The following is an 11,435-nucleotide window of genomic DNA, read 5'->3' as shown; positions in this document are numbered from 1 at the left end:
TGTTGTCAGTTGAACCCTAACTGGCAAAAATGTAAACCTTGAAGAGAAACAATGAAGCAAATATAATTTTCCTCTTACTCATAGTAAGTTAGTGCTTCACTTGAATATAAAATGTTTTCAAGCAGTCAGTGAATCTTGAAAATAGGGTCATATGACAGAAGTAAACCTCTTTTTTATATTTGAAACATAAGGTGCATGAAAGATATTGAACATCCAGGCTTCTAGCTTCTTAAATTTAAAGGTTTATGCAAATAGTTTATGCCATTGCTGTCAACACCAGAATGAAATTCCTATGTTTCACCTTCTGTGACTTTCGTGACAGGCCAGTTACAAAGCAAGTAAAATGAGAGTTCCAATGGCATGTACTCTGATAAGGAATAAATTAAAAAATAATCAATGCTGACTCATCTAGAGATCTTATTGTTATGCTCTAGAGTGGTTAATGGCTCAAAACCCATATTCTAACTCTGTCTGTGTGTTGTGGTTCTTAGCATGGTGTAAGAGCGTCATAATGTTTGAATAAGAGTGTGGAAACAAAATAGGATGGAGGGAAGGAAAGACAGAGATTCGAGGGTAACACTTAATTTCCCTGTTACCCACAACAGGGGCATAAAAAAGTATAAGTCCTTAACAAGATGTCAAAAAGCATATGACATTTATAATAATTTATTATGGTATATTTATAGAAGAAGTACAATAATAGTATCCATCACATGCTGATCCATGTTTCTGTGATAAATGTATCTTGTCTATACAGTACTCTCCAAAATCATAATTACCAAATCTCTGCAAAAAAGTAAAAAACAATGTCAATGATGATAGAAATATCATTACCAATTACTTGACATGATGGAAGAAGAAAGAAAACATTGGAGTACTTGTTATATGCTTTTAAAACCATCAAATATATCACAATGTCTTATTGCAATATAACAATTACTGTAATTTAAAAACAATGCAAAATGGCTTGTACTTTTTTTTAGAGGCCCAAATACATCTATGCAAAGACATTCTCTTTGTGGTAAATCAAATTGAACAGTTTCAATGCAGAGCCACTGATTTTGTTTACAACCAGTAAGTAACATGTTTATACTCCAAAAGTATGCATCACAACATTATTGAACAATCCTCAGTGAGACAACTTACAGTAAAGACTGACGACCCAGTGACTTGTTTATAGCTACACAATCAAAATCCATCTTGTGTAAGACACTAAACCCTTCTGATTTGCACTATCACTGGAGGAGTTCAGGACAAGATACGTCAGTGTGCCTGAACCATCATGCAGCTACTCTAGACTCCAGCCAATTGAAATGTAGTGTAAAGGTTTTAATTATTTGATTTTTTGTCTAGCCTCTTGTGTTTAGCACTTGAAGGAAGTTGATACAATAGTCAAGTGTGAGGTCAACTTCATAACCAAAAGAAGAGAAAAAAGTGCCCAAACTTTGTGCACAGCTTACACATTTTTGACTTATTAATTCTTGTATGCTATATAGTGTTCAAGTGTTCATTTCGTTCTTAAAAAAAAGTCTATAACTGCCAATGTATAAGGAAAAACATGTGCATTTTTTTTTGCAACTGTTAAGGTGAATTTGTCAATGACATATGTTAAATAATCCTTAACATATTACCATGTATTATGTTACATTTAGTTCTATCGAATATAGCTTCTTCTTATCTGATTGCTTGCAATCATATCAACATGCTTTTTATAATACATCAAAACCAGTAATAAATAGAAACACACCTTTATAAGATTATAAGCATCAAATGATTCCCTTTCCACTTTTCCTTTTTGTCTTTGCACTGGAGCACCTGTTGGGTCTCTTCTAAATAAAGTGTTCATTATTGTAACATGTAACTTAACCCTGTCATATTCCTGTGTCATAATTCCAGCTGATGTAAACTTATCCACTATTCTGTCGACTATCATTTGCAATCTGAAATTATAAGTTTAGATACTTTTTTACATAACATTCAAAATCACCTTATCCTAATGCTTTTTTTTTGCATCAATGGATTTGATTAATTGAGGATAGCATTTATTTCTTAATATTCTAATCTGTAACAAAAGGAATTAGTAAAATTTCTCATCTGAAAATATCTTTTTTGTAAAATTTCATTCAATTCTTTAATGACACAAATCCAAAACCTCTCTGCTTTTATTTCTGAACCCAGAAACATACAGGTGACAGCAGACCATTTAAATGCCCCAAAGACAAATTTAAGTGAAATTATCCAGAAGTTATAATTAATGTGATTTTAACAACAAAAGAATGATAGGAATGCATTGATTTATTAAATTTGCATTGTAAGGGAGATAACTGTATTGCAGTCATAAAACTTGTTTTTTTTGCCTCACACATCCAATTTATTAAGGTATGTAAAGTAGCATTTGTGGCAGTAAAACCTATATGGTGCAATTTCTGCAAATCAATAGATAAATTACAATACAGTTATCTCCTACTTCTTCCATTTTACAACACTGTAAGTATAGATTCTTACACTGCAACAAGTGTATTACGATATTTCTCCACTCGAGACAGTTAAATTTTATTATTTAAAGCGCGAGGCTTGCCGAGCCCTTTAAATAATAAAATTTAACTGCCGAGAGTGGAGAAATATCGTAATACACGAGTTATAGTGTCGGAATCTGTTTCTCTAATGCTTTTTATCGGTCTTTTTCAAAGATTTTTAGAAAATTGTGCTCTTTATATGCGACGTCATCAGGCAAGGTCGCCTTTTTTCATGACGTCATAATCGGAAAATTGAGAAGAAAACAAAACATTTTGACGTCATAATCAAATTTCGACTAATCATTTGCCGAGAACAGATTTTTCACTAGTGAGGAGAACTATTTTTCTCACACCAGTCAGGAAATGTGAAAATAGCACAAAAATTAGAGAAACAATCTTCTGGCATACTTCAAACAAGTAAAACATTACGTTCAGAATGAACCACCCACATAATGTAAAGCTTATCAAATACGGTCAACAATTATCACTTCTGAATAAACACAGAAGAAATTTTGAAATTGTTTTTTTCATCTCATAATTATTTTTTATTTCTAAAATGAGTTTTAAATCAGTAAATGACTAGAATGAATGTGCAAGTGATACAATCTATTTATACTCTACCATATGTACATACTTATCAAGGTTATCTCCTGGGTCAATTTTAGCATACATCACATCCACTGCACGTGGATCATCATTCATATATTCCAATCCTCTTAAATGTATTAACAGTGGTTCAGATTTCAGAATTGGTCTAAATACAAAATCAGATTACTGCTATATTTAATATTTAATACAGCCTATTAAAGTTTTATAAGTGTTTATACCAAAATATCAAAATACAAAAATAGGTATTCCATTCTTATAAATAATCAGCTACTGTCTACTGCAGAACTTCAATTCAAGGGTAAATACAAATCTGTTCTGGTTATAGAGGTACATGTATACTATCTACTGAAAGTTTCACATTTAAGACTTAACACTGTTCCAGACCGTATGAGTATTTGGACGGTATGCGTACAGTCTGGACCGTATGCATATATTTTCAAAATACACATACGGTCTGACTAATATTAAGAAGTTGGTCACGTTTATCAGATACAAATGTATATAACTGATCAACATAACTTATATCTCAAATTAATGTAATAAGTTCAATAGTAATTGAAATAAAACAAAATAATGTTAAAACTATTAAAAAAAATCACGTTGATTTAATCTGTTAATTTCCTGTATTTAGCATTTCAGTAATTCATAAATTGAAGCCAAGTATGCTAATTGAAATTGAATTTATTTGAAGTAAACTTAGACTGGGAGGACAATCGTTTTAAAATATTAAGGAACTTTACAAAAAAAAAATGCAAAGCAACGTGCATGAACAGATTATGTTACTGTAAAACAATATGACGTTCTTTGAGGAAGTCAGTGTCACCTTGAGTACCAAAATAGGATTCACGTATATACAAATAAACACATATTTAATTTCAATTGTTTGCTTAATCATTTTATCCTCATACATGTAATAAAACAATTTGTGTAACTAAACATAATGATTTTGATAAATATTTGTTTAAATTTAACCCATATGATCCCAAAACATCAGCTGGACCATACGTGTATGGTCGGACCGTACGAGTATACGTATATGGTCCAGACCAAATACTCATATGGTCTGGAACATCTATACTACACTAGAGGCTGTAATGAGCTCAGTCTTTATAGATGCATTTTTTTATTAGTTATTAGTGACTTTGAACTAGTTGTCAGTAACTGCAAGTACTCTCAGATCTGTACTAAGTGTCTATTTAGTTGTTGGGACGTACAAGTACCGGGACCATCCACTCTGTGTTTTTGTTAGATGTTCTCTTTTGTATCCATCTGATGAGTTAAGTCTTTTTCAACTGATTTTTATAGTTTATTCTTATGTTGTACTGTTACACCGCTGTTCCAGCCCCAATCCAGGTTAGGGGAGGGACAGACTCCTCTATCATGTTTAACCCTACCACATTTTGCCTGTCCTAAGTAAGGAGCCTATAATTCAGTTATTGTCTTCTGCTGCTGTTTTACATATTTGTTTTTTTGTTCATTTTTTTGTACATTAATTACACCATTAATTTTCTCTTTTTAATTGTTTCACATATGTCATTTCTGGGCCTTTTACAGCTGACTATGTGGTATGAGACCTATTTGTTGTTAATTTTTGTGTCATTTGGTCTCTTGTGAAGAGTTGTCATGTGACCTTGGCAATCAAACCACTTTTTATATTGTATTGCTCACATCACATGCATTGCTTGTATTATGGGGTTTATAAACTATAGATTTATTATTACTTAGTGTACCAAATGTCTACAATTTTGGGGAATAAAAGAACCATGAAGATCAAGTTCAATGAAGTATAAAATTTCTCAGGAGTCTCTAAACATGCAAATTTTTGCAAACTATGAAATCAAGCATAAAAAAAACACATTTTATCTATTATCTACTATCTACGCAAATTAGTTTTCCACAATAAATGAATCCACAGCATGTGAATTGGTCATCATGGGTAATATTGAAGTGTATTTATCAAAGAGACAGCAATTAAACAATATCTACATTAATTGTTTATACTTTGGCTTACTATTTGTTAAATTTTTTGTAACAAATGTTTTAAAGTAAATATAACACTTACTACATGTATAACTTACTCTATGAGACTATCTTGACATTCATTTAACCACTTACTACATGTATAACTTACTCTATAAGACTTTCTTTACATTCATTTAACAACTCCTCAGCATTGTGTATCTCTTTCTCATCCATTAAGGCCAAGATTCCTATCGTTAAATGCAACTTCTGTAATTTCTGGAAGATAGAACTGTCAATACCTCTATCCTAAAAACATAAAATTGAAGAAAATAAAGTTTGTAATAATTTTTTTTCTAATGTGCATGAGTTTCAACATCAAAACAGTAAAAAAAGTAGATTTTATTTTTATATGAAATACTGTGAATTATTTAATACTCCTTGGATACCATTTTTCAAGGATAACATGAGTAAAGATTAACCAAAAAGACAAATTTTCTATAAGCTTTAATGGTGTTTTCAGCAAAACCACGAAATCAAATATCCATGAACATGAAAGTGTTCCTTAATCCATGAAAATTGGTACCCACGAAAATAAAGGAATCCACAGTACATGTATTTAATCTGCTGGCGACCCAGAAATGCAATTTCTTAGTTGAAAAGAATCTACATGTATGTAATTATGGTATCAATAACAGTCATTCAAATTTTACTATTACACATTGGAAAACTGAATCTTTGAGCACCTTGTTCCTCAAAAAGAAATTCTGAAAATATTTACCCCGTCACATTCTCTCAATACATCAGTTCTGAATTCAGCAAAGCTCTCTTGCATTTTAGCACTGTTAATTGGAATAGAAATAAAGTGAGTAAATGGTTCTCTCTGTCTGGCTCCATCTACTATCAAATCAATTCTTGTTTTAGCAGAAATAACACCTTTTCTGTCATGACCCTGGATTACTGAAAAAAGAACTTATATTAAAACTTTTATGTTATAAAATTATGAAAAAAAACAATTGCTTTTTGATTATGATTTAGTTCCTTATTAGTCCATATTAACTTGAGAACACTTTACACAAGAAAAATATTTTAACATTATGCATTATGCTATTCACATCCATGTATAATTTGGTTTCTGGCAGATAGTTGTTTCAAGAAAATCATTAGAAAATTCAAAATTAATATACAATGTATGTATAAATTTCTAGAACGTTTCAAATCATCCTCCTTCTCAACACAAACCCTCTAGTTTGAAGTGCTACTTCTTCTTTGGGAGGTCATTGCCTTAGAATAATAGTTCCAATCTTTTCCAAAACTGTTTTTATCTCACTTATAAAGTAGTGTCTTTACTGTACCTATAGGTCCATCTTGTCCATTCTTTGGTATTGTGATCTGAGTTCTAGTCTCTGTTTCTAGTCTTCTCTTTGTCTCAGCTTTCCTACCAATGATATGTTTAAAGAATGCACTAGGGACATCTAGTTTTAATTGAAATCCACCATCTGTTTCTTCAACAGAAATTTCAATATCACAAGGCTCATCACAATATCCAAAATCTTCACCATTCCCATCTAGAAAATAAGAACATTAAATTAGAGTTTTAAACAGGCAAAATGCTTGAGATTGAAATTTTCCAACTGATTCCAAACACTAGAATATACATAGAAGGGACTTATAAAATAAATAAAGGACATGAAAAATATCGCCAAGTCTTTCCAATATTTTTCAATACCTTCAAGTTGAAATTTTTTAATTCATCTCATCTCGAATGAATGACCATACATGTATTCATCAAAGTTTATTTTTTAAGTTGTAGTTCCCTTACTCCAAATTTTAAAGCAATTTTTCGAGTCAACACGGTTTATCCCAAAATAAACATTTTCCTTCTGTACTCAATGTTTGTTTTGTTTCAATGTGCAGGTCACAACCATACAATCTAGGTTAGACTGTAAAAAGAATAAGTTTTAAAATAACATATTTTCATATATGTACATTGTCATATTGTGTAGATATTAATTAATTCCTATATTAAGTAAGAATGATCAAAGTTACACTATTTAAAATCAGTATATTTCTAACCATCATATTCATCTTCTTCATCAGCTGTGATATCTCTCTCAAGGGTAGGATTCTTCCTATAACATCTGTCTCCAATTCTTATTATCTGTGGTCTTAGGACATCCATTTCAAACAATTAGTGGTCAAGTGAGATTTGTAACATTCCTGAAAAAAACTGTTGCACTATTCAACTTTCTTATACATGTTTTATTTATCAATTTTTCTAAAGGAATTATTGTCATTGATTGTACTGCTGGATTTTAAAGATTTGTTATTATGATCAATTATTTAATTATTTTTGCTTTTTTATCTTTCTGAGACACAAAATGCATTTAACTCTTATATACATGTATCTAGCGGATGCCAGGCATTAAAAGTTTCCAAACAGCACAGGTAAGTCTATACACAGATTAGTTTTTGAGGTGAAAATACGGCCATATTTGTCCTTTTTTTATGATGAACCTGAACAATCAGTGGCAAATATTTTATGCATGTTCAGGACGAAAACAAGTTCACAATAAATACAGTATGTTGGTCTTAAAATAGAGGCCATCAGGGATAACGGTCAGAGGAAATTTGGAATGCAACTGGAAAATGAGGGTATAATTTGGATAGGGACAGAGAGTTTGCCTAACAATATATAACATGCACAGGGACAAAGTCTTGGTAATATGGAGACGAAGTCCCCTATTACAGTAGAAAATTCCATAAAAAAATTTATAAAAAATCGGCAAAATTTCCCGAATTTTTCATTGTACTAATGAACTCAAAATCGTTCAAATTTTGTTGCAGAGTTTTTGAAATTCCAGATCGGCGCAGAAATCTACTTCTGTTTCCAGTCTTGTTTACATGAGACTTTGAATAAAATGTATATTTATCAGTCTAGGAAAGGAACCAATACTAATTCATTTAAAAAAAAAATGTTTGTTATTAAAAAATGTTACCTGATAACAGCGTTTCTTTGTTTACATTGAATATGACGTCATAACTTAAATATATAAATGTCATAACTAAAATTCCCTAACAACAGAACCAAAATCGGAAACGTTCATTATTTCCGTTTCTCTTTTTAACATTGTTGATTAAAAAAAAAAATCATAGACTTTGTCCCCATTCACAGGTAATTCCTACCTCATATTAGTTTTATCTTATACAGTTATATGTACAATGAAAATAAAAAACAAGTTATTATTTCTTTATTAAATTTTTGATGTAAATATAAAATTGTAAATTTTACCCACACATGCACAGCACATAGTCATCAATATTATGATGGAGTGCGGAAACTGAAACAAGAAGAAGGTTCAATGTTTAATCCTATTTTTCTACTTAAATTTAGTCCAAATAATAATTATGTAAGGTGTCAAAGAAAAAAAAGAAAATAGCCTTTCAAGACGTCATAATTATTTGGACTAACTTAAATTATGCAATAAAGATTTCTGGCCTCATTGTAAAATCTAATGTACATGATATGAAAGCTGGAAAGGGAGCTCAAGTCAATGACAATGGCAAATTACAAACATGCGTAAACAAAGCATTTTTTAAATAATTTCCATCATGACGGCATTATACGACCCGTAAATGAGCGTATACAATCTCTTACTTATTTTTTTTTGTCAACAGAAAACTTCGCAAACTTTTCCCCGGAAGTTAATATTTTTTACGTCTCCGCATTAAAGAGCAAAATATTTTAGTCATTGCATGTATGAAATCACACTAGGCCTAGTGCATAAATTTACCCATTACTAATACGGATTACAATGAGTAATTCATATCACTTTCCTTTTGCTATTTTTATTCAAGTTAGAAGAAGTCCCTAATCAAATAGAATATAAAAAGGTCAAACACATCATATCGATTCCTTCTTCGGTACAGTAATTTTCTTATGTAGAACTTGAAATGCATGATGGTTTGAACCTGGTTTTATAGCTAGCTGAACATCTCACTTGTATGACAGCTGCATCAAATTCCATTATATTGATAACGATGCGCGAACAAAACAAACAGATATAATAGGTAAAAAATGTCAACATTATGTTATAATCTAAATCACTTAAAAAATATGTTACTGACAGAACTGAGACTACTATAATGTGTTATAGTAGTCTCAGTACAGAAGCACGGCATGGCATATAGACTTAGCAAAATTAAAGACAAGAATACACAATTTACTATAGTACAATAACACAATGATGGGATGTATAAGTACAGAGCCACGTCATATATATGTCACACAAATACATAAAAAGGTATATAAACAAAGCACTCATCTAAAATGAACGACATGCAACAAACAAGTGATACAATAGCACAATAACGGGATGCACAAGCACGGAACCGCGCTATATGTATCAAATTTACAATAAATGCATACAATAAATGCATACAGACAAAGCACATCAGAGTTGTCAGAACTTCAACTATTTAGATGATTCTGTATACATGTATTTTAACACAAGGAAACTTTACTGTTGTAAAAAAAAAAATGGTGATTTTATTGGAAGTTCTTTTGACATTAGAAGAAAAGGTTTTGATACTGTTATTTCATATCAATGTGTTAGTTGTATGACATTTTGATTATCTTTTGGATCTGAAATATGTTTTTTTTTGTCGGAGTTAGACATGAATTTTACACCTTCATTGTGCATATTTGGTGCCTGGTGGATCTTTGAATAGTATAAAAACATTAAAACATGCATGACAAAATCATATTGATACTAATAGTCGTCGAAATAGTATACTTTGTGTATTCAATTAAAAATTACTATTAACATCTTTGCTTTCATTTGTCATTTTTGTTTTTATTCTTATCGGTGTATTTATTTTTTTATTATATTCATTTGTTAAAATCAGTTTGTTTTATGTTATTGGTGTATTTTTATTATATTGGTTTGTGATTTTTTCTTATTGCAAATTTGGTGTATTTTTATTACCTTTTTATTGATTAAAAATCACGAATAATTTGCAAAATTAAATGGACCATTGTGCTGATATGTTACTTTTAACAGGGACAAACACGTGTAGAACTGTCATTTAGATTTCCTGGAATCCATACTATACAACACAAACCCAGCAATATGTCTGTGATATTTATACGTAAAACCATTAACACATAATAGACACATGACCGAAGTACAATTGTGTTTTGCACACCATATACAAACATACATTTCGTGTGAACTTAGTTTGATAGAATTACAATGAATAATACAATTTCAATTATATCTAGGAACAGTATATAAAACAATATGTATTTTCCTGGTTGGATTTAAAATCATGTACACCCACGTGAGTGTCAGAAGTACAATAGTGTTTAAAAAAAACAATACAACAATACCGTTTGAGTGAAATCAGTTTGATAGATTTTCAATAAAATATGTTTCATCAGTTGTATGTAAAATCGTGTACGCCAACGTGAATGTTAGAGGAACAATATATTTATCTCTATTCTCTATGACAAAACAAATATATGTCAATAGATTATGTTCGTCGAACTTTTCGTTTTATTGTAACAGCGTTCCAATAATATGCTGCATATGGAGAACTTATTATGTCTTATATAAAAAAAGATGTGGTATGATAGCTAATCCACAAGAGACCAAATGAGACACCAATTGACAACTATAGCTCATCAAACGCCTTTCAACAATGAGCAAAACACATACAGCATGGTCAGACATAAAAAGCCACAAAATGACAAATGTAACACTATTCAAACGAGAAAACCAACGGCCTAATTCATATATACAAAAGGAAAAAAAAACAAATATGTAACACATCAACAAACGACAACTACTTCTATGTTCTTCTGGCAGAGGATTGCTGCTTACAAAAAAGATATTTGACCAAAGGCTTTTAAAATAAAGAAGAAGTCATCTCTTAAAAAATATATATCAGGACGAGATCATTATTTGGTTAGCCATCTGGATTATATGACTTACAGATGACCATAGATATGCTCCAACTATAGCCGAAAAATCCTTTCATCGATTCTGAAATAACAGAATACGAGTTGTTTCTTGCAACGATTATAAGAACGGATGCCATATGTTGAACATGAATTTGTCAATTACCCTTTCTAATCGCGTGCGTTTAGTATTATTTTGTTGACCATAGATGCATTTTAAGTCCTTATTCTAGACATATAGCTACTCAAGCACCCGAGCATTGACTTTTTTTCCGGTTTGGACGTTCCCAATGCAAGTTAATCGAGAAAAACGCATCGAACGCACCAATTTCGTCAAGTGATATTTGTTTTTCTAGCACTGGGTTTTTACTGCTAACGATGAACTCCCA

General features: G+C 30.9%; 1 protein-coding gene across 4 annotated transcripts; it reads right to left on the bottom strand.

Annotated features, from left to right (window-relative positions):
- Positions 1 to 627: 627 nt before the first annotated feature.
- LOC134712293 (activating signal cointegrator 1 complex subunit 1-like) lies at positions 628 to 8,851 on the bottom strand. 4 transcript variants are annotated; one of them, XM_063573697.1, is made up of 8 exons: positions 8,743 to 8,851; positions 7,161 to 7,304; positions 6,440 to 6,652; positions 5,866 to 6,044; positions 5,257 to 5,393; positions 3,151 to 3,270; positions 1,748 to 1,940; positions 628 to 786 (listed from the first exon to the last, which is right to left on the bottom strand). In XM_063573697.1, exons 2-8 carry the CDS (start codon positions 7,264 to 7,266, stop codon positions 670 to 672), a joined length of 1,065 nt encoding a protein of 354 aa, XP_063429767.1. In that variant the 5' UTR covers positions 7,267 to 7,304; positions 8,743 to 8,851; the 3' UTR covers positions 628 to 669. The 4 variants fall into 4 exon arrangements, with proteins under 4 accessions (XP_063429767.1, XP_063429766.1, XP_063429768.1 ...); XM_063573696.1 differs by having other exon boundaries at positions 8,661 to 8,750; XM_063573698.1 differs by having other exon boundaries at positions 8,715 to 8,743.
- Positions 8,852 to 11,435: the final 2,584 nt, after the last annotated feature.

This window comes from Mytilus trossulus, chromosome 3, assembly GCF_036588685.1.
Source record: "Mytilus trossulus isolate FHL-02 chromosome 3, PNRI_Mtr1.1.1.hap1, whole genome shotgun sequence".
Classification (NCBI taxonomy): domain Eukaryota; kingdom Metazoa; phylum Mollusca; class Bivalvia; order Mytilida; family Mytilidae; genus Mytilus; species Mytilus trossulus.
This window is presented reverse-complemented; position numbering and strand designations above follow the sequence as displayed.

Excerpts from the sequence above, each read along its gene's own strand:
- LOC134712293 (XM_063573697.1), bottom strand. The coding sequence starts at position 7,266 with ATGGATGTCCTAAGACCACAGATAATAAGAATTGGAGACAGATGTTAT. Across the intron at positions 6,045-6,439 it reads TGGACAAGATGGACCTATAG|TAATCCAGGGTCATGACAGA; the intron begins GTACAGTAAAGA and ends TTCTTTTTTCAG. Across the intron at positions 1,941-3,150 it reads CCAGGAGATAACCTTGATAA|ATTGCAAATGATAGTCGACA; the intron begins GTATGTACATAT and ends TTATAATTTCAG.